At 39.5% G+C, this 22,292-nt stretch overlaps 1 protein-coding gene across 4 annotated transcripts in view; it reads left to right on the top strand.

Moving 5' to 3' along the window:
- sntg1 (syntrophin, gamma 1) overlaps nt 1-22,292 on the top strand; it is a 418,937-nt gene that overhangs the window by 332,671 nt on the left and 63,974 nt on the right. For all 4 annotated transcript variants that reach the window (XM_080194933.1, XM_080194934.1, XM_080194935.1 and 1 more), the window contains 5 exons: nt 4,111-4,213; nt 8,299-8,381; nt 16,567-16,697; nt 17,868-17,997; nt 22,166-22,204. In XM_080194933.1, coding sequence (XP_080051059.1) covers nt 4,111-4,213; nt 8,299-8,381; nt 16,567-16,697; nt 17,868-17,997; nt 22,166-22,204 — 486 coding nt within the window. The remainder of the gene's footprint in view (nt 1-4,110; nt 4,214-8,298; nt 8,382-16,566; nt 16,698-17,867; nt 17,998-22,165; nt 22,205-22,292) is intronic.

Here is a 22,292-nt window from a genome sequence, read left to right as displayed (position 1 = left end):
GGCTGAATTGCTGACTCCTGCTCCTAATTCCTATGTTCCTATGATATTAATCTTCATGTAAATTGGGCAAATAAAATTGGCAAAAGTAGCCTTGATGATGAGTTCATAGAATGCACTCAGGACATTTACTCAGAACAATATATTCTGGAATGAACCAAAGAACAGGCTATTTTATACTTTGCATTGTGCAATGATACAGGATTAATTAATGATCTCATAGTAAAGGATCCTCTAAGGAAGAATGATCATACCATGATATAATTTTACATCCAGTTTGAAGATGAGAAACGTGGGTCTGAAACTAGTGGCTTTAACTTAAATAAAGATAACTCTAAAGGTATGAAGACAGAGTTGGTAACAATGGACTGGGAAAATAGGACCAAAGATAAAATGGTACATAGTAAATGGCAGACATAAGATACTTCATGTCTCTCAGTAGAGGTATATTCCACTGAGAAAGATCTCAAGATGAATGAATCATCCATTGCTAATAACTTTCAGGATGATATCAAATTGAAGGAAAAAATGTACAATATTGTGAAGACTAGTGTTTGATGAAAACATTAGGAAAATTATAGAAACCAGCATAGGATGAGTTAAAAAAGGGAAATTTAGAAAATGAGATGAGAGTAAACCAATAAGATATGTAAAAGAGACAACAAGAGCTTCTATTCATGGATAAAAAGAAAGGGAATAGCTAAATTAAAGGTTGGCCTCTTAGTGGATGAGACTGTAGAATTAATAATAGGGCACAAGGAAAAGGCAGAGTCTTTGAACAAGTACTTTATATCTGTCTCCATAAGACATAAAAAGCATCTTAATAAATGTAGGCTATCAAAGGACAAGGGGATAGGTAAACTAATGGTTGACCATTAATGACAGGCCAATTAGTTTAACCTCAGTGGTGGGGAAGCCTTAAAAATGATTGAATGACAGGAATAAAGAGTAGTGCTGAAGGCTATTTTTTCAGACCAATGAAAAGTTTGTAATGGAATACCACAGAGATTGATGTTAGGACCCCTGCTCTTCCTGATAATTAGTAATGAGGCATACCTTGTTGTACAGAGCATAATTACAATGTTTTCAGACGATACACAATTAGGAAGTATTATGAGTCATGAGGAATATTATGCAGAACTTCAAAAGGACAAATTAATGGAATGGGTATACAAGTGCAGATGAAACTTAATGCACAGAAGTGTCAAGTGAATCATTTTGATAGCAAGAGCTCAATGAAACAATACAAAATGAAATCTACAATTCTGAAATGAATGCAGAGACAGAGGGACCTAAGACTTTAATTTGCATAAATCATTGAAGGTGGCAGGACAGGTTGAGAGAGTGGTTAATAAAGTATACAACACCCTGAGTTTTATCAATAGAGGCATAGAGTGAAAAAGCATGGAAGTTATGTTGGACATAAAATGTAAGTTTTCCCTAGGCTCATCAATGCTGACCCCAGGATCATAGATTGTGCGGCAGGATTTCAACCTGAACTTCATTCTGTCAATAGAAAATTTATATGGGAGTTTTCCTCAAGGGAAATTCAAATTTCTGGTCCTGCTGCCTCAGTTTTGCTGTTTCTTGCCTCCATAACCAGCTTCTTTGGGATATTAAAATCCAGTCCAAAATCTGCAAAGTGATAGAGATTTAAGTGAATGAAGAAAACTTTGGCTATAGAGTATTATGCAGAAAAGTGTGAGGTTACTTGCATTTGCGGGAAGAATAGGAAATCGGAATATTGTTTTAAATGGAGAGAGACTGCAGTACAGTGGGGTCTGATGTCCATGTACATGAATCAAACATTTAGCATGGAGGTATAACAAGAATTATGGAATATTAATTATTCATTATTATATCATTATTGCAGCCACACGTAGACCACCATTTTGTCCATGGATTTGAGGTCATGAAGTCAGGTCCTATCTCCGACTGGTTAGCTGCTGTTATCTTCAGTTGTGTACAATCTTGTAATGCCAAAGATGGAAGCGTGTCAGTGACTTTGGTGCAATGTACTTGTGACTGTCGTTGTTAAGTAGCTAACTGTGAGTGTGCAAAGAGTTATGCATGGGTATGAAGATTGTAATAATGTTGTATAAGTCAAGCTAAGAATGTGAGTCATCCTTGATAATGTTAGAAGGTTACTGAAGGTGATATATTATTGAAGTTGTGCAAGACATTGGTAGGGCTGCACTTGGAATACTGTGTACAGTTCTAGTCACCCTATTATAGAAAGGATATTATTAAACAAGAAAGAGTGCAGAAAAGATTTACTAGGATGCGACCGGGACTTGATGGATTAAGTTATAAAGAGAGGCTGGATAGACTGGGACTTTCTTCTCTGGAGCTTAGAAGGCTGAGGGGTGATCTTATAGAGGTCTATAAAATAATGAGGGGCATAGATCAACTAGATAGTCAATATCTTTGCCCAAAGATAGGGGAGTCTAAATCTAAAGGGCATAAGTTTAAGGTGAGAGGGGAGAGATACAAAAGGGCCCAGGGGCAATTTTTTCACATGCAAGGTGGTGTCTGGAACAATCTACCAGAGGTAGTAGTAGAGGTGGGTACAATTTTGTCTTTTAAAATGTGTTTAGACAGTTACAAGGGTAAGACGGGTATTGAGAGATGTGGGCCAAATGCAGGCAATTGGGACTAACTTAGGGGTTTAAAAGAAAAGGGCAGCATGGACAAGTTAGGCCAAAGGGCCTGTTTCCATCTGTAAACCTCTATGATTCTATGTGGTGAATAGCGCGGTGTCTGAGGCTAATAGTTCAGTTGTAATGTTATGACATATGACGGCTTCACTGACTTTGACCACTTGTGTGAGGTCATTAATATTTCTTGCAGCACGGCATTCAGATCCTCAGGGTAACAGTATTTACAATGATTTCTTTGGCTATCCTGTCTAAACATTCATCTGGAGGGCCTTCTAGACCTCATTCCTCCTGTCCAGTGCCTGAACCATGGTCTCAGATGCTGCATCAGAAAATCTGGGAGCCCACTCTCTGCCATGCTGCCCCATCTTCATTTTTATGTACAACAGACATTCTTCTGCTTTGACTTCCTGCATGTGTTACAGCCAGAATGCACCACCCATTTCAGAGGTACAGGCTGAATTTAAATAATGCAAACTGGCTTAGAGTAGTACTTGTTGTTGAGGCATGCAATCACTGAAAGGCATGTCCAATGCTGGGCTCCCTTTCACTGTCATTTAAATTAACAGGCAGTGTGAAGTGGATCTGCACTATTTTGAATGGTTAATTATGCATCACGATGCCTGTGCCTAGTTTTTGATGGTTATTGAATTTTTAGTCCTTGATCTTTCTTCATTTCTGTTTAGCATGTGTTCTTGAGAGTGAAATTCTGATGTACTGATGTCAAAATGTAGTCTTTGTCTCATTCCATCAACACAAAGTAAAATTGAAGTTTATTTATTAGTCACAAGTAAAGCTTACATTAACACTGCAATGAAGTTACCATGAAACTAGACCACTTGCAAATGTGGCTTATGAGAAGTAGAGATTATTTATTATAGTTTGACATTATTTTTTGATATATATCATTCTTAACAATGATCACTGGTCTTTATAGCTAAATGTACTTCAGTGTGCGTCACTTTCATTGACCAACAATGTCATTCCTAGTATTTACATATTATTGACAGTTCTGCACATACTTGCATTTTGCAAACCATTCTGTTCTCTCCATCCATCTCACTGTTTTCTCTTTGCAGGTAATAAAAGTGGTAGACTTGCTCATTCATATATTCACTCTGTTGGGGGGAAGAACCCCTTGACTTGTGAATATAAAAGCAAAATACTGTAGATGCAGGAGATCAGAAATAAAAAGGGTAAGCACTTGAAAAACTCCACAGTTCTGATAGCACTTGCAACAGACACTACCAGACCCTGGGGAGTTTTTCTAGTGCTTTCTGTTTTTATACACAACTTTTTAAATTTTGGTAGTTGTTATTTTTATTTATTTTCACTGACAGTTGAATATTTAAGCTGATGATGTTACCACCCCTTTAGATAAAAACATTCAGTTCTAGCTGCTGGTTAAACTAATTCGATGTTGTTACCTTTACCCATGCTTTGTAATGAACCACAGGTTCAAGTTCTGCGTAATGCAGGCGAAGAGGTAACTCTTACAGTTTCATTTTTAAAGAGAGCACCTGCCTTCTTGAAGCTCCCTCTGTATGAAGACTGCACATGTAAGCACTCTTAATCTGTTTATACAGTGAATTACACTGACTAAACACAGCTATTATTGTTCACACAGTGTTTGTCTATCATTTCATTGCACTGGTCCTCTGTTTAATTATTCAGCTTGTGCAGAGGGTCAACTTGAGTTAATCAGAATGTGATTTTAAAAAAAGACTGCATGAATCTTTTTTGCTTGAACGCTGGGCTTAGGTCAAAATTTACTTGATTTAATAAGCAATGGTCTATTGAGTTGATGGTACATTTCCCATATTTGAGGTGAATGAATCCAAAATTAAATTAAACTGGCTTCTGCAGAATAAAAACGTACAATGTACACAGCCACTGAAAAGCAGACTAGATTTTAAATCAATTGAGTTTGGTCTGATGAGAGTCAGATAAATACAACCCTCAAAGGCAAGTGGTGGGGAAATGAATAAATGTACATCTTGCATTGCAAAATTCAGAGCTTCCGAATTCTGGATGCTTGGATCCTGGTAGTATCCCCCAAGTTGCAGTGGGGGATTCCTCGGAAGATCCCATGTACCGATTATGCGGAAATTCATCGGACATTTAGACTTCCAAGGGGCGATTTCCCTGCTTCTGGAATGCCCCTGACATTTTGGATTGGGTTTGGAGACTTCAGATGGTTTCAATATACTTACTAGAATAGTTACCCAAGGAAGTTAGAAAGATTAAAACCAGTTCTAACTTCCAACTAGACTCCTCGACTACCCTTCCAGCTATTCTGCTGAGCCCTCAACTGCCTCCATTGGTTCCCCGAACATCTCCCCTAAATCAACAACCAAACTACCCTTCTAACCCCCGACTACCCACTCCAACCTGACCATTGCCCCAACTACCACCCCGACCCACCCGAATATTGCCCCTGATCTGGCTAATTCCCAGACCTCTTGACTACTCCCCAGCTTCTGAATGCACACCCGAATCCAACTACTTCCGATCCCTCTGACCCACTCTTCACCCACTCACCTGCTCTCTAACCCTTCACCCACTTTCCTTACATCCTTCTCTCTGTAGCTTCTCAAAGTGGCTTGGGGACATTTAAACTTACTGGAACACAGCAGCCGGTGTCATAAAAAGGCAGCATAGCTTGGCTTCCCACCCCACCATCTTCCCACTTAATTCTGAACTCACCCCCATAATATGGAATGGGGCGGGGTGGGGGGGGAGGTTCAGAAATCAGCAACCAGCTCCCCTATATTAAAATGACCAATTAAGGATCGACTAGATTTGTTATCAAGCCTATTGACCCCAATACTACACTGCCCACGCCATAATATGTTTGATGTGGACTGGAACAGGAACCTCAATTTTTATGCACAAATAGTTAAAGGGCAGGAAGGAAGGACAGGGTGGTTGTTCTTCTGGGGCTGCAACTTGCTGATTGTGGGATGTCTTGCCCCTTAGACTGAAACCCCTTCTTTTCATACCTGTTCTGTCTCTTAAACCCTCCCAGTCCAAAACCCCAGGGGAGTCCAGTACAAAAGATAAGCCTGGGCATACCATGGCCATCTTCAGCCAAAAGTACCAGATGGATGATCCATCCCAGCCTGCTCTTGTGATTCCCAGCATAACAGATGCCAGTCTTAGCCAATTTGATTCACTCTGTGTTTTTAAGAAGCAACTGAATACAGCAAAAGCTATAGGCCCTGACAACATTCCTTCAATCATGATGAAAACTTGTGCTGCAGAATTAGCTACATCCCTAATCAAGCTGTTTCAGTACAGCTGTAACATGGACAACCATTATTTCTATTTCTATTTCTATGTAGTATATTTCTATGTAGTATTTCTATTTCTATTTTCTACTCGACAATGTAGAGAATTGTCCAAATACGTTCTATCCACAGAAACCAACACAAATTCAATCTGGCAATCTGTCTTAACAATCTACTCGCAATGGTCAGCAGAGTGATGGAAGGTGTCATCGATAGTGCTACCAAGCAGCACTTACTTAGCAATAATTTGCTCTCTGACAGTTAGTTTGTGTTCTGCCAAGGTCATTCGATCCCTGATCCCATTACAGCCCTTGTCCAAACATCAGCATAGGAGTTGAACTCAAAATGTGAGGTGAGACTGACTGCCTTTGATAACATGGCAGCATCAGACCAAGTGTACGACTGTGCAGCCCGAGTGCAATTGAAAGTAAGGAGAATCTGGGGAAAGTTCTCCATTAGTTAGAGTCATGCCTAACACAAAAGAAGATGATTGCAAGTTTTGGAGGCCAATCATCTCAACCTCATGTCATCATCGCAGGAACTTCCTCAGGGTAGCGTCCTGGCACCAACCATCTTTGGCTGTTTCATCAATGGCTTTCTCTCTTTCACGTGGTGAGATGTGGGATGTTCACTAATGATCACACAATGTTCAGCACCATTTGTACTGATACCGAAGCAGTCCATGACCATATGCAACATGACCTGTACAATATTCAGGCTAGGGTAGCAAGTAACATTCATGCCACACAGTTGCCAGGCAATGACCATCTGCAGTTATAGAGAATTTCATTGTCTCCCCTTCATAATCAGCATTGTGCAGCTGCAAAAGATTATTCCTTTTCTGCATGGCCTAAGCAACATATTTTTCCATAACTCTGAATCCGGCTATAGAAGTTCTCTACTCTTCTCAACCTCTTCTGAGCTACTGCTTTTCACAACAGGAATAATGACTGTAGCTGTTTCATTACTTGAGAGCTAAATGAACTTTCTTACAGATGAGCTGATACTGGTATATTCTGGTGCTGAGGCTAACAAAATACTATTGAATTAACTCACTGACCTGAGACATTTTGCTGCTGGAAAAATGGTAAAATCAGCAAACTAAAACTGGAAAATAACACTTTATTTTAAATAAAAATATCTAAAGGATTTGATAAAGCAACAAATCATCACTTGATCACATTCTAGATTCAATATCTAGATTAGATAACATTCTAGATTCAATATATTTCAATACATTTCCCACTTTAGGTTTGCTATTTGAAAGTTGTATTCTCTTCATTAAACAGTTTGATACAATAAACAATATGAAGAAAATGGATTTGGCAGCCTCATGGAGAAGAATTGTTCCCAAGGGTTTTCCTTCCTACCACAACTTGATGTTTTTATTGCCTTTTTTGACATTTTGACGCAGGCCAAAAGGCTTCATGAAGTCCAGGTGCCCTCAGTGAATTCCCAGGAAAGCATCAGAAGAAAGACTTGCCTTTTCATCATCACTGAACATCTCAAAGTGCACTGCAGTATCTGCCTTTGCTTTTGTGCTAAAGCCCTTGACTGGGACTTGAATCCAGATCCTGAGGACTCAGGAGGCAGGAGTGCTATCAGCTAAAAAGCTGGTTGATGCTGTGATGAATTACTTAAAAAGTAGCCCTACCTGGGACCATCTCAATATTTGTTGACAGCTTGCATTAAGTAATTCATATTATTTCAGCTGGTGTGTTCTTTAACCAAGTCACTTGAACAATATTAGTAATTTAAAAACGGTATTTCTCATGGTCATATCATTAGCACACTCAAGGAAATGTTATACAAATATCTGCATTTTTGCTAAACAGGGAACAAATGAAAACATGCCATATTAATGAAGCTATGACTAAGTTTATAGTTCCTGATCTTCTCATACATGACAAACTCATCAATTGACCACACTTTCCTCCTTTCACCAAACACAAATGTAAAAATGGGTATAAGGTAATATTCCAGATCAATGTGAGGGAGGATTATTTTATGCAATAATGATTTGAACATGACAATGAAGATGGTCAAATGCTCCTTTGAAACTGGACCATGGAAAAGAACGAGTCACATGTTCTGCCTGATCAAGTTAATATGTCACCTGAGTATGTACATAAACTTTTCTTCATTATGAGTTTAAATAAATGATGCAGGATACATGCTAGGGAGAATTGTACATTGGATGAATGTACCAGATGACCGCTTTTAATCCTGTGCTTCCCTGTTGTGTTATCTGAAGGAATGCTGTAGTTTTGGATCCTTCCATAATATTTCTGAGCAGAAGGAAAACCTAAAGCAAACAACCTCAGCATATCAACCTATTTTACATTTACTTACAGGTGTTCCCAGTGACCAAAGCAGTGGCACATCTTCTCCACTTTGTGACAGTGGATTACATCTCAACTACCATCCCAACAATACAGTAAGATGCGTTTTTACCTCAAAAACTTAGTGTTTTTTTGTCTTTAAGCTAGTTGAATATGCAGTAGCTTCGATCCTGAAGCATATTTTTCTACTAATGTTATTTCAACAATGGTGGTGGCTATGAGTACAAAGTGTTATTCCTCACTTTGTACTCATGGTTATTATTTCACAAAAGCAGCAAACAAGGGAAAATAAGCTACAGTAACTTAGTCACAAACTTCTTCCCAATCTTCTCAACACAATAGGCAATTATATATATTCATTTATAAAGATGGCAGAACCTTGGAGCAGTACCTGAGTTTTCTGTAGAATTCTTTGATAGGGGATTAATAGAATGCCAACAGAAATTGCGCAAATGTCTAAAATAACCTTTTACATTTATCCTGGGGTACTGTCAACCAACAACCAAAGTTATTAGAAATCATTGAAATTCAGGTGTGTGTTTTTTATTGTGGCCTGAAATGATACTGGCATATAGGGCAACATGGTAAAACAATGGTTAGCACTGCTGACGTTAGAGGGGTCAGTTTTTGTCCAATGTGTACAGGAAGGTTTCCTGACACAGTATGTAGATAGGCCAACAAGAGATGAAGCTACATTGGATTTGGTACTGGGTAATGAACCAGACCAGGTGTTAGACTTGGAGGTAGGTGAGCACTTCGGTGATAGTGACCGCAATTCGGTTACGTTTACCTTAGTGATGGAAAGGAATAGGTATTTACCGAAGGGCAGAAGTTATAGCTGGGGGAAAGGTAATTATGAGGCTATTAGGTGAGATTTAGGATACATAGGTTGGAGTAGGAAACTGTAGGGGCTGGGAACAACTGAAATGTGGAGCTTATTCAAGGAGCAGCTACTGCGCGTCCTTGATAAATATGTACCTGTCAGGCAGGGAGGAAGTGGTCGAGCGAGGGAACCGTGGTGTACTAAAGAAGTTGAATCTCTGGTGAAGAGGAAGAAGGAGGCTTATGTAAAGATGAGACATGAAGGCTCGGTTAGGGCACTGGAGAGTTACAAATTAGCCAGGAAGGAACTAAAGAGAGTGTTTAGAAGAGGACATGAGAAGACTTTGGTGGATAGGATCAAAGAGAACCCTGAAGCTTTTGATAGGTATGTCAAGAATAAAAGATTGGTTAGGGCAAGATTAGGGCCAGTCAGAGACAATAGTGGGAAGTTGTGTATGGAGCCTGAAGAGATAGGAAAGGTACTAAATGAATATTTTTTGTCAGTATTCATGCAGGAAAAAATCAAGGTAGTCGAGGAGAATACTGAGATACAGGCTTTTAGACTGGACAGGATTGAAGTACATAAGAAGGAGGTGTTAACAATTCTTGAAAGTATGAAAATAGGTAAGTCCCCTGGGCCGGATGGGATTTACCCTAGGATTCTCTGGGAGGCTAGGGAGGAGATTGCAGAGCCTTTGGCTTTGATCTTCATGTCGTCATTGGCTACAGGTATAGTGCTGGAAGACTGGAGGATAGCAAATGTTGTCCCCTTGTTCAAGAAGCGGAGTAGAGGTCATCCTGGGAATTATAGACCAGTGAGCCTTACTTCTGCTGTGGGCAAAGTTTTGGAAAGAATTATAAGGGATAGGATTTACAATCATCTAGAGAGAAATAAATTGATTAGGGACAGTCAACACGGTTTTGTGAAAGATAGGTCATGCCTCACAAACCTTATCAAGTTTTTTGAAAAGGTGACCAAAGAGGTGGATAAGGGTAAGGCAGTTGATGTGGTGTATATGGATTTTAGCAAAGTGTTTGATAAGGTTCCCCATGGTACGCTACTGCAGAAAATGCAGACGCATGGGATTGAGGGTGATTTAGCAGTTTGGATCAGGAATTGGCTACCTGATAGAAGACAGAGGGTGGCGGTTGATGGGAAATATTCAACCTGGAGTTCAGTTACAAGTGGTGTACCTCAGGGATCTGTTTGTCATTTTTATAAATGACCTAGATGAGGGTGTAGAAGGATGGGTTAGTAAATTTGCTGACGACACCAAAGTTGGAGGAGTTGTAGACAGTGAGGATGGATGTTACAGTTTGCAGAGGGACATAGATAAGCTGCAGAGCTGGGCCGAGAGGTGGCAAATGGGAGTTTAATGCGGAAAAGTGTGAGGTGATTCACTTTGGTAAGAGTAACAGGAGTACAGAATATAGGGCTAATGGAAGGACTCTTGGTAGTGTCAACGAGCAGAGAGATCTCGGTATACATGTGCATAGATCCCTGAAAGTTGGCACCCAGGTTGATAAGGTTGTTAAGAAGGCGTACGGTGTGTTAGCTTTTATTGGTAGCAGGATTGAATTTCGGAGCCGTGAGGTCATGTTGCAACTGTACAAAACTCTGGTGCGGCCGCACTTGGAGTATTGCGTACAGTTCTGGTCGCCGCATTATAAGAAGGATGTGGAGGCATTGGAAAGGGTGCAGAGGAGGTTTACCAGGATGTTGCCTGGTATAGTGGGAAGGTCTTATCAGAAAAGGCTGAGGGACTTGAGGTTATTTTCATTGGAGAGAAGAAGGTTACGAGGTGACCTAATTGAGGCCTACAGGATGATCAGAGGGTTAGATAGGGTGGATAGTGAGAGCCTTTTTCCTCGGATGGTGATGGCTAACACGAGGGGACATAGCTTTAAATTGAGGGGTGATAATTATCGGACAGATGTCAGAGGTAGGTTCTTTACTCAGAGGGTAGTAAGGGCGTGGAATGCCCTGCCTGCAGCAGTTGTGGACTCGCCAACTTTAAGGGCATTCAAATGGTCAGTGGATAGGCATATGGATAACATTGGAATAGTTTAAGTTAAAGGGTCATTAGATTGATTCCACTGGTCGGCGCAACACTGAGGGCCGAAGGGCCTGTTCTGCGCTGTTATGTTCTATGTCTCACCGAACCTGGGACCCAGGTTCAAATCCAGCCTCAGGTTACACTCTGTGTGGAGTTTGCACTTTCTCCCGTGTCTGTGTGGGTTTCTTCTGGGTGTTTTGGTTTCCTCCCACAGTCCAAAGATGTGTGGGTTAAGTTGATTAGCCATGCTGCATTTGCCCCTTTGTGTCAGGGGGACCGGCTAGGGTAAATATTTGGGATTATGAGGATAGCGCCTGAGTGGGATTGTTGTCAATGCAGGCTTGATGGACTGGGCAGCCTCCTTCTGTACTGTAAGGATTCTATGATTCTCTGTGGCACTTCTTCAAATCACCTTTTGTTGAAAAATGAGCAGAATTTCTTGAAAAATGATAATAAATGTCTAGCAATGCTTTGAATGAAGAAATACATTAATTTACAGGTACGTAAAAATGTATTGTAAAAAAGTGACAAAATGTTGAGCTAACAGTCAAAGAAATCAGACAACAAGAGATGACATTAAGTTGAACTTGAATCTCTCAGCACTGCAATGCATGAATTGTAAGGTAGATTTTCCAAATGACTTCTCAACTGCTACTGGTATGTATTAATAAGTCGCTTAGGTGCATCAGTGCTCCAATATGCACTGGCAATGGTGAGATACCTCATCATGAGTAAGAACTTGGAAAATCTACTTCTAATACTTTTTGCATTGAATCCTCACAAGTTTTGTCACATGTATTTTATGAAACCTTTTGATGACACATTAAAATGCATTCAGATTTCTTGACTTGGCTGTACTGTAGTAGGAATCATACTGTTTTAAATAATAAACAAAGACTGAGGTAATTCATTTATTCTTGATCTGTCAAGTTTGGTTGATTCTGAGAATGGGAGTCTTCTTTACTAATTGAAGCTATTATTCACCGTGTGGGACACAGTACTAGGAAGTAGCACTGCACAGACAATACATTGCATATAGGATCGTAGAATCTCTATGATGCAGAAGGAGGCCATTCAGGCCCATCGAGCTTGCACTAGCAACAACCTCACCCAGGCCCTATCTCTGTAACACACGCATTTACCCCGCTACTTATCTTTACACTGAGGGGCAATTTATCATGGCCGATCGATCTAACCTGCATATCTTTGGAATGTGGGAGAAAACTGGAGCACCCAGAGGAAACTCACACAGACATAGGAAGAATGTACAAACTCCACACAGTCACCTGAGGCCGGCATTGAACTCGTGCCCTTAGCACTGTGAGGCAGCATGCTAACCACTGTGCTACTGTGCTGCCCTGCAAAATAAAATTCACAGAGACTAATATTTCATTGCACGGATAAAGTATTGCAATTTTAATTGCACAAACTGGAAGAGTGTCATTAGTGGGTAATCTTTCAGACCCTATAAAATAGTTCTTTCTTTCTCTCACATCAGCTGTGACCTACAGATCTTTATCTGTAGCTGGTGAGTCCCCTGTTCACACAGTTGTTCAATTTTCTTGGATACTGCACAAATCCACAGCTGCTGAGGCCCACATGGTACTATTTATACCGATTTAATGTCTGTGCAGCTTGTTCAGCAGAATTCTTGCAAATGCACCTGAGCTTTTAGAAAGCCCACAGTATAGAGTTTTGTGTTCTTCCAAATGCAAAAGGTGAAAAAAAGAAATCCTATTTAAGCCAGTTATGTGCACTAAAAGGAAATACATCTCCTTTGTTCTTACATGAGAGCTAACAAACAGGCTTTCGATATTTCCGCCATAATGTTGTTGAAGTGTAATAAGGATTTTTGTATTGATTTTGAGACATTTTTTAGGATGTTACAATATAATACACTTTAAATCCAACAAACCTGGCCTATCTGTCAAAGTATTTAGAAAAACATTAAAATCTAAGTATGAGCAAATTACTGCTTCTCTATTCCAGGATTATTAAACCTCAATGTGATTGACTTGATATTCACATGTCATTGTTTCAATATAAGCTGAAATAAAAGAAATGTCAGGGAGTGATTATAATGAGACCACAAGAAGTTCAAACAGAAGTAGGCATTTAGCCCCCCGAGACTGCTCCAGATTCAGTGGACAGATAGAATTCTACAGTGCAGAAGGAGGCCATTTGGCTCATTGAATCTGCACTGACCACAATCCCACCCACGTCCTATTCCCGTAACCCCATGTAAATACCCCCCTAATCTCCCTGATATTAGGGTTAATTTAGCATGGCCAATCAGCCTAACCTGCACATCTTTGGAGCATCAGAGGTAACTGGAGCACCTGGAGGAAACTCACGCAGACACGGGAAGAATGTGCAAACTCCACACAGGCAGGGACCCAAGGCCAGAATTGAACCTGGGTCCCTGGCGCTGTGAGGCAGCAGTGCTAACCACTGCCATGTCCACTCTCCTGCCTTTACCCCATAATAGTTGATTCCTTTACTGATCAAAAATCTATCTATCTCAGCCTTAAATATACACAAGGATTCTGCCCTCACAGCTCTCTGTGGCAAGGAGCTCCGAAGATTTACAACCCTCAGAGAAGAAATTCCTCCTCAACACAGTCTTAAATTGTCACCCATTTATTCTGAGACTATGCTTTCTGGTCCTAGACTTTCCCATGAGGGGAAACATCCTCACAGCATTTATCCTGTCAAGCCCCTTAAGAAAACTATATATTTCAATGAGATCACCTCACATTCTTCTAAATTCCAGTGAGTAGAGTCCCAACATGTTTAATCTTTCCTCAGAATATAATCCCTCCATACTGGGATCATCCAAGTGAACCATCTCTGAACTGCTTTCAATAAAACAATTTGGGGGAGGGCGGCGTGAATTCTCTGGCCTCCCAGCTGTGTTTCTCGGTAGCGGGAGGTGGTACGTTGTTCACTGATGGCAGGATTCTCAGATCACATTGTCAATGGGATTCCCCATTAATATCATCCCATGCCGTGAAAGCCATGGGAGGGGGTGTGCTACCAGCAGGATTGGAGAATCCCACTATCCTGAATGGCTAGGAATTCCTCCCAATATTTTCCCTTAAGTAAGGGACCAAAACTGGTCACAGTGCTCTAGATGTGGTCTCACTGTTACCTTGCATAGTTTCAGGAAGACTTCCCTACTCTTAGGTTTCAACCCCCTTAAAATAAGGGCAAATATTTCATTAGTCTTTCTGATCACTTGCTGCACCTGTGTGCTAGCTTTCTGTGTTTCGTGCACAAGTACCTCCAAGGCTCCTTGTGTTGCAATTTTGTGCAGTTTTCCTCCATTTAAATAATATTTTTTTTTTCTCTTACAAAATGAATAGCTTCACATTTTCCCACATTATTCTCCATTTGCCACTTTTTGCCCATTTACTTAACCTATCAATATCTCTTTGTAAACAGTTGGTATCCCTCTCGCAACTTGTCTTTCCTTTCTACCTATTTTTGTGTTGTCTGCAAATTTGGCTACTGTACATTCACTTCCTTCCTCCAAGTCATTAATATATATTGTAAATAGTTGTGGTCCCAGCACTGATCCCTGTGGAACGCCACTAGTTACAGATCACCAATCTGAAAAAAAACCCTTATCCCCACTCGCAGTTTCCTGCCCATTAGCCAATTCTCTATCCATGCCAATATGCTACCTCCAACACCATGGTCTCTTATCTTATGAATTAACTTTTTGTGAAGTACCTTGTCAAATGTGTTCTGAAAGTCCAAATACAACACATCTACTGATTCCCCTCTATCCATTCTGGTTCATACTGTCTTGAAAAACTAATTAGTCAGGTACAATTTCTTCCCATGAGGCTGTGCTGACTCTGCTTGCCAAATATTCCACTGTTACTTCCTTAATAAATGATTCCAACGATAGATGTTTGGCTTATTGGTCTTTAGTTACTTGCTTTTTGCCTCCTCCCCCCCCCCCAACTCTTTTTGAATTGGGCTGTCAGATTGGCAGTTTTCCAATCCTCTGGTACGTCTCCAGAATCCAAGGATTTTTGGAAAGTTACAACCAATGCAGACACTATCTATGCAGACACTTCTTTTAGGATCCTCGGATGCAAGCCATCATGGCCAGGGGACTTCTCTGCCTTTAGTCCCAGTAGTTTGTCCAATATTATTTCTCTAGTGATGGTACTTAATCCTTCCTCCATATTCTTTTGTATTAATGGGATATTCGAAGTATCTTCCGCTGTAAAGACTGATGCAAAATATCTTTTTAACTCCATTTCCTTGTCCCCATAACTCTCTTAATTTTCTAAGGGGCTCATGTTCACTTTGAACTATCCCTTTCTTTTTATATATTTAAAGGAAGTTCTTATTGTCAATTTTTATATTCCTTGCTAGTTTTCCCTCACAGTTTATTTTCTTTCTATGTTTTGGCCATCCTTTGCTGGATGCTAATTGGATCCCAGTCTTTGGGGCTATCACTGACTTTTGCCTCATTGTATGCTTTCTCTTTCAACTTATTACTCTCCTTAACTTCCTTGGTTAGCCATGGTTGGTTTATCCCTCTCTTAGAATCTTTCCTCCTTACTGGGATATATTTTTGCTCAGAGCCATGAGTTACCTCCTTTAACGTCTGCTGCTGCTTACTTATTTACTAGTAATCTATCCACCCAATGCACTTTAGCTGGGTCTATCCCCATTTCATTGTAATTCCCTTTATTTTGGATAAACAGTTGTTTCAACCCAAGTTTCTCACTGTCAAACAGAACATTAAAATTATCATGTTATGATCACTACTTCCTAGCGGATTTTTTACTCTGAGATTATTTATTAATCTTGCCTCATTACCCATTACTAGATCCAAGATAATCTGTTCCCTGATTGGCCCCATGACATACTGCTCTAGAAACTATCCCTAATGCACTCTGAATAAGTTGTTGTAACTGCCCAACTTGATTAACCCTATCAACATGAAGATTAAGGTCACCCTTAATATTGCACTATATTTTTTACATGCTCCTATTATTTGCTGATTTATACCCTTTCCTATAGTGTGGCTACTGTGTGTGGGTCCATACACTACTCCGACCAATATCTTCTTTCCCTTGCTGCTTTTTACCTCAACCCAAATGGACTCTACATCCTCTGAGCTTAGACCATCTCTCACAACTGACCTCATTTAATCTCTTATCAACAGTGCTACCCACTACCTTTTCCTTCCTCCCTGACTTTCTGAAAGGTTAAATATCCCTGGATATTAAGTTTTGATCTCCTTTTAACCATGTCTCCGTAATGGCTATGTGATCATATCAAATTATCTCGACTTGTATTGGTTTGCAGAAACCTTGGCAAAAATGATTATGAATGAGTCACAGTTAGAAAGTGTAACATACATGATATTTTTCAGGATTCATTATCGTGTTCTTCATGGCCCACATCATCTGGCTTAAAGTGGGAGAAGCGATGGTGTGATCTTCGGTTAATCCCCCTTCTTCATTCTCGTTTGTCACACTATATTCCAGGAACTGATATTTCCAGGTAACGATACCATCATTATTTATTTTCAGCAACTTAATGCTCATGGTTGGGCTTTTTGAATTGAGGAGCTGCAATTATATTTAAACTTTAAGTATTTAGCAAAGGTTCTTTTCCAGAATTATTATGGCTTGAATTTTCCTCCTTATGCTGTGACGGCAAATGATATTCCTGGATCAGGGCTCATTGCAGTGGACCTACCCTATATTAAGTTGATCTTTTCTCTACATCCTATTTGTGCCTGTGCCACTGTATTCTGCACCCTCTCCTTTCCTTCATCCTTATGTACTCTATAAACAACATTGTTTCTTGTATGCTATACAGAGAAAACATGCTTTTCACTCTATACCAATACATGTGACAATAATAAATCAAATCAAATTAGCCATACAGTGTGAGTAACATCTCTGCCTTAATGAAGAGTACTCATTGCTGGTCAGGCAGATGTAACAGTCCCACTGCAGCATGGAAAGAGGCAGTGAAGGACTTTAATGGGACAGAATAACTCTGGAAATGAACACATGTATACATATTGTAGATCTAAATGATACCAGAGCCTAAAGTGCAGGAGTGAACACTCCACCCTCTATTACTTGTCAGCTATGACTGCACTATCTAGACCTGCTGCGACCTTTCTCCAGCTGGTCTTGGAAACAGCAGGGAAAGGATGTGTGTGTGGGGAATCAAGAAACCAGAGCTCAGCTCCCAATCATGAATGAAAATTAGCAGCAGATCCAGTGGATCTGAGAAATATGGTCCAGGATGAAGAGTCAGTGGTAGTGTTCAGTGTTCCATTTTTCTCACCATTTCTGCTGCAGTCCCATGTGATTCTGGGTGAGATTGCAGAAGACTATCCAGCTGATTGTGTCAGCCAGCTGAGCAAACAGTAAGTTATGTCTGATGAATTCTGGCAGAGTTACTTTTCACATCATTGATTGTTAGTTTCAGTCTAACATCAAAAAAGTGCTAATTTTTATTTTCAATGTTCTACATTCAAGTTAAATTGGATGTAAATGATTGTTGGAATTGAAAGAAATGCAGAGGGGTGGACAGAAATCATGTCTTAAAGGAACTTCACCCCAAAGACAAAATTTGGGACCAGTATGTCTAAAGCTTTGTTTGCAGTTCCATGTTGGATAACATTTCTATTTATGTTTTTTGGCATATTATTAGGCCAAATGCATTTCAAATAATTGCCGTGGATGGAGTATGCAGTGGTATTATTCAGTGCCTCACTGCTGAAGATTGTATAGATTGGCTACAAGCACTGGCAATTAACATATCCAACCTTACCAAGCACAATGTAAGTATGGCTTCTGCACTTCCGAAAAAAGCAAAGCTTTAGTCTTTCATCTCGGTGTGCCAATGGTTTAATATAAGTGACTTGTTTGTCAATCAGGACATAAAATGTTAATAATTGAAGAAAATTGTCGACATTTAGCAATGGCAAAATGATCATGAAACAACCATTGGCTTGATATGTTTCTAAAATACTCAAAAGTTCTGTCAAACTTTAGTTATAATTATAGTGAGTGAGAGTTAGTGCACTATAGAACATTTACATGGTTATTTAACATTTAAATAATAATGTTCAATTAACATAATAGCATGTTTAATTACATCTTCGGAATTGCCTTGTTTAATATTTGATTGTGGTATTGTCCTGATTCTGCCCAATTATAGTTGTAGAATTAAAGAAGGATTTACGCAGGCACATTAAACCACAAATTGTTTCCCCAGAATATTATTTCAGAAGTTTGGATCTCTTACTGTCCCTGTCCCTCATCTATACCCCACACAGAAATGGGCAACTGCATTCCACCCAATCCAGATCCAGCAGGCAGAACTGAAGGCCCTTGATCCCATGCACCTACATTTAATTAAAAGGTATTAGTTAGTCATAAAAAGTTATATGTTAATGTGTTATACAGATATTTCAAACAAATAATATTACCTTTCCACCCCTTTGAGTTGGCATTGCCGTCTCATGTCCGTCCCGCCATAGGGATAATTCAGGCCTTTGCACCTGAGTTTGGGATCTGGCATGCAGCATCTCCTTGTAATTCAATGCACCCACTCCTCTCATCCCCCACTTCCTGGCCAGCATCAAACCTGACTCAATGTAACTCTTGTATGTTACATGTGCTGTCTATATTACCTACAGAGATCACTGTGTGACTTCTCAATTCTGCTTGATGAAGCTAACCCTCAGGTCTTCAAGAATATCAATTTGAATAATCTTAACCCAGTCCACGACAATCAACATTTAACTACCCAGTTGAGCTTTAATTGAAACCTATTTGACAACATTTGTCTGAGGTGTTGCAGAGACTGATATTGCCCACACTAATGCAATAGAAAATGTTCTTTCAGGCTGTAGTTTGGTTGATTGCATTTAAAATGCCTCTGTGCCATCGTTGATTTGTGGATTGGGAATATTTAACATTTCCACTGAGCAGAAATTAAAAGAAAATCTATTTCAGAAATGATAAAGTAGCAGCTGGGAGATTGAAAACAAACATTTTATTGCACAATTGATATTAAATAAATTATTCTACCAGTGACTCCCTGAAGCTTCGGTTATACAACACAATTTTCATCAATTTATTGCACTTACAGATGGTAGCAATGCCATCTTCAGTATGTCTGTAGCTTGAGCAAAACTATCTGAGCAAGATTATTTTGTAGATATCAGTGTAGGGCTTCCTTGACCACCTTTCATCACATTCCCATTTAATTTGCTCATTTGGAACAGTGTCAATGTCACTCAAAATGTCCCAGAGCTTAAATTCAACATTAAAATAGGGCATGGCATAGCTTTTCTAAACTGGAATGTGTACCTTCATGTTTAATGGATCTCTTAACAAGTTATATTATTATTTTTCTAACTGTTAAGCTTCCGGTCTGGTTTACTGCAGTCCTTTTGCCTTTTAATCCTAAAAAATGTATTTTTGAAGTTACTTTTTACCATCTTTTTTGCTGCAGGAGAGTAGACATAAAGAAATGTACAGATAAACTCATAAACATCTGCAAAAATCACTGAAAGTTGGACTGTAATTGAGATTCTAGCATAAGGTTTTGGAATAAAAAAAGGGCGCGTAAAGTTTTGTGGGTGTTTTGGGAGTAACAAAGCACCTAACTATAATCTACAAAATCCCATGATGGTTGCCAAATCAAGTTGAAATAAATAGCGGGAGTCAGTTTTAACATACTCTAAATAAGTATACTAAAATTGCCTTGCCGTAACATGAAAGAAGACTTGCTAGAGAGATCAGTAGGCATCAGAGTCAAATTACCTTTACCCATCAGATGCCAACAGGTGCACCTACACCTTCTGTAGGTTTCAGATCATTAGTCATCCAGTTACACGTTGCATCAATCGGCCTCAGCAGTGCCAATCTCACCAGTGCCCTCTGCTTTTTTGTGTTTGTCACCTTCTGTACTAACTTAGGAATCCTCTTCAGTATCATCAAATAGTTCACTGATGCATTGTTTAGCATGGCTAGTACTTCAAATAAAAATTAGAATGCTGGGTTGAAGACATACATTCAATTTGTGTACATTATAAGGTGCTGAGTTTGATATTTGGGTGCTTGTGTATGGTTTCTGCGAGAATGGGTGAGAAGGAAGACAAGTCATCAGATCTGCATGTTTTTATTCTTTCAAGGGATGTGAATGTTGCTGGCAAAGCCTGCATTTTGTGGGCAGGTCAAGCCTGACCACTTTTTCACATGGGCAGATAAATCTCAGTTGTGGCTGGTTCTGGAGCACAAATCTTCAGTGCTTTTGTTGGAATTTCATCTATTTCCGTGCCTAGGGCTTTCATCCATTTCTTGGTTTCAAAGGGAATGAATTGAGTTGGTTGAAGACTGGAATTTGTGCTGCTGGGGACCTCTGAAGGAGACTGAGATGGATCATCCACTCACTGTCTTGGGCTAAAGATGTTGCAAATGTTTTGTCTTGTGCACTGATGTGCTGGACTCACATACTATTCAGGAACGGGATATTTGTGAAGCTTCCTCCTCAGTTAGTTGCTTAATTGTTCACCATCGACAAGACTGTTTTGATCTACTCTATTGATTGCTTAGTTCTGCCTATCTAGCCTTATGTTTGGTAGAAGCCTGCATATTCCCATAAAGTCATTTTGGTTCTGTCAAGAGATCAACAGTTAATAATTTCTGAACCAACCTTCGTTTTGGGTATGTTTCCATTTATCGTTTATTCTTTTTTGTTACATAGGTGATAAACAATCTTAAGATTAGTGACGTAGTGGACAGTGAAGAAAGTTATCTAGGATTGCAATGGGACCTTGATCAATCAGACCAGTAGGCTGATGAATAGCAGGTGGAGGTTAATTTAGGTAAATACGAGATGATGCATTTTGGAAGATCAAACCAGGGCATGACCTACTCAGTTGATGGTAGAGCATTGGGGACAGTTGTAGAACAAAGAGATCTAGGGGTATAGCTTCATACCTCCTTGAAAATGAAGACAGGTGGACAGGGTGGCGAAGAAGGCATTCGGCATGCTTGGTTTTGTTGGTTAGAACATTGAATACAGGAATTGGGACGTCTTGTTGAAGTTGTACAACACATTGGTAAGGCCACATTTGGAATATTGTGTACTGTTCTGGACACCCTATTATAGAAAGGATATTATTAAACTAGAAAGAGTGTAGAAAAGATTTACTAGGATGCTACCAGGACTTGATGGTTTGAGTTATAAGGAGAGGCTGGATAGACTGGGACCTTTTTCCTTGGAGCATCTGAGGATTAGGAATGATCTTGTAGAAGTCTATAAAATAATACGGGGCATAGATAAGGTAGATAGCCAACATCTTGTCCCAAAAGTAGGGGAATCTAAAACTAGGGACACAGGTTTAAGGTGAGAGGGGAGAGATACGAAAGGGTCCAGAGGGGTAATTCAGACAGACGGTGGTGAGTATCTTGAATGAGCTGCCAGAGATGGGTACAACTTTGTCTTTTAAAAAGCATTTGGACAGTTATATGTGTAAGATTGGTATAGAGGAATATGGGCCAAATGCAGATAATTGGGACTACTTTAATGGTAAAAACTGGGTGGCATGGACAAATTGGGCTCAAGGGCCTGTTTATATACTGTAAAGCTCTGTGACTCATATTGTACAGTAATAGACAAATGTGACTATCTACAACTCATGGTTGGTAAATGGTGTTGTAGCATGCAGGTAGATTATGTCTCAATGCTTTTATGCATCAAGCGCTTTGAACATTTTCCAATGCGTTCGGTTATAAATGACAATATGAACAAGTGCCTTATCCTAGCTCTAGGCATTAATGACTTGTACAGATGAAAAGGTTTTAAATGTGTTACATAATTATAAATAAAACAATAATGTAAATGTATGATCTTCAATTCATAAGGTTTTTTAACTGTGCTGCTTTGCTACCTTGCTCACAAATTAATAATTCTAATTCAATATTTTCTCTCAGATTAAAAAGATAAACAGGAATTTTCCTGTGAACCAACAGGTAAGTTGGAACTTCTTTTTAAAAATAATCATATTGACATATTTTCACGATATTTTGGTTGTGATTTTATCTTTTGGAGCAAAATGTC

Source organism: Carcharhinus amblyrhynchos, chromosome 8 (assembly GCF_965287045.1).
Source record: "Carcharhinus amblyrhynchos chromosome 8, sCarAmb.v2.hapA, whole genome shotgun sequence".
In the NCBI taxonomy this organism is placed as follows: Eukaryota; Metazoa; Chordata; class Chondrichthyes; order Carcharhiniformes; family Carcharhinidae; genus Carcharhinus; species Carcharhinus amblyrhynchos.
This window is presented reverse-complemented; position numbering and strand designations above follow the sequence as displayed.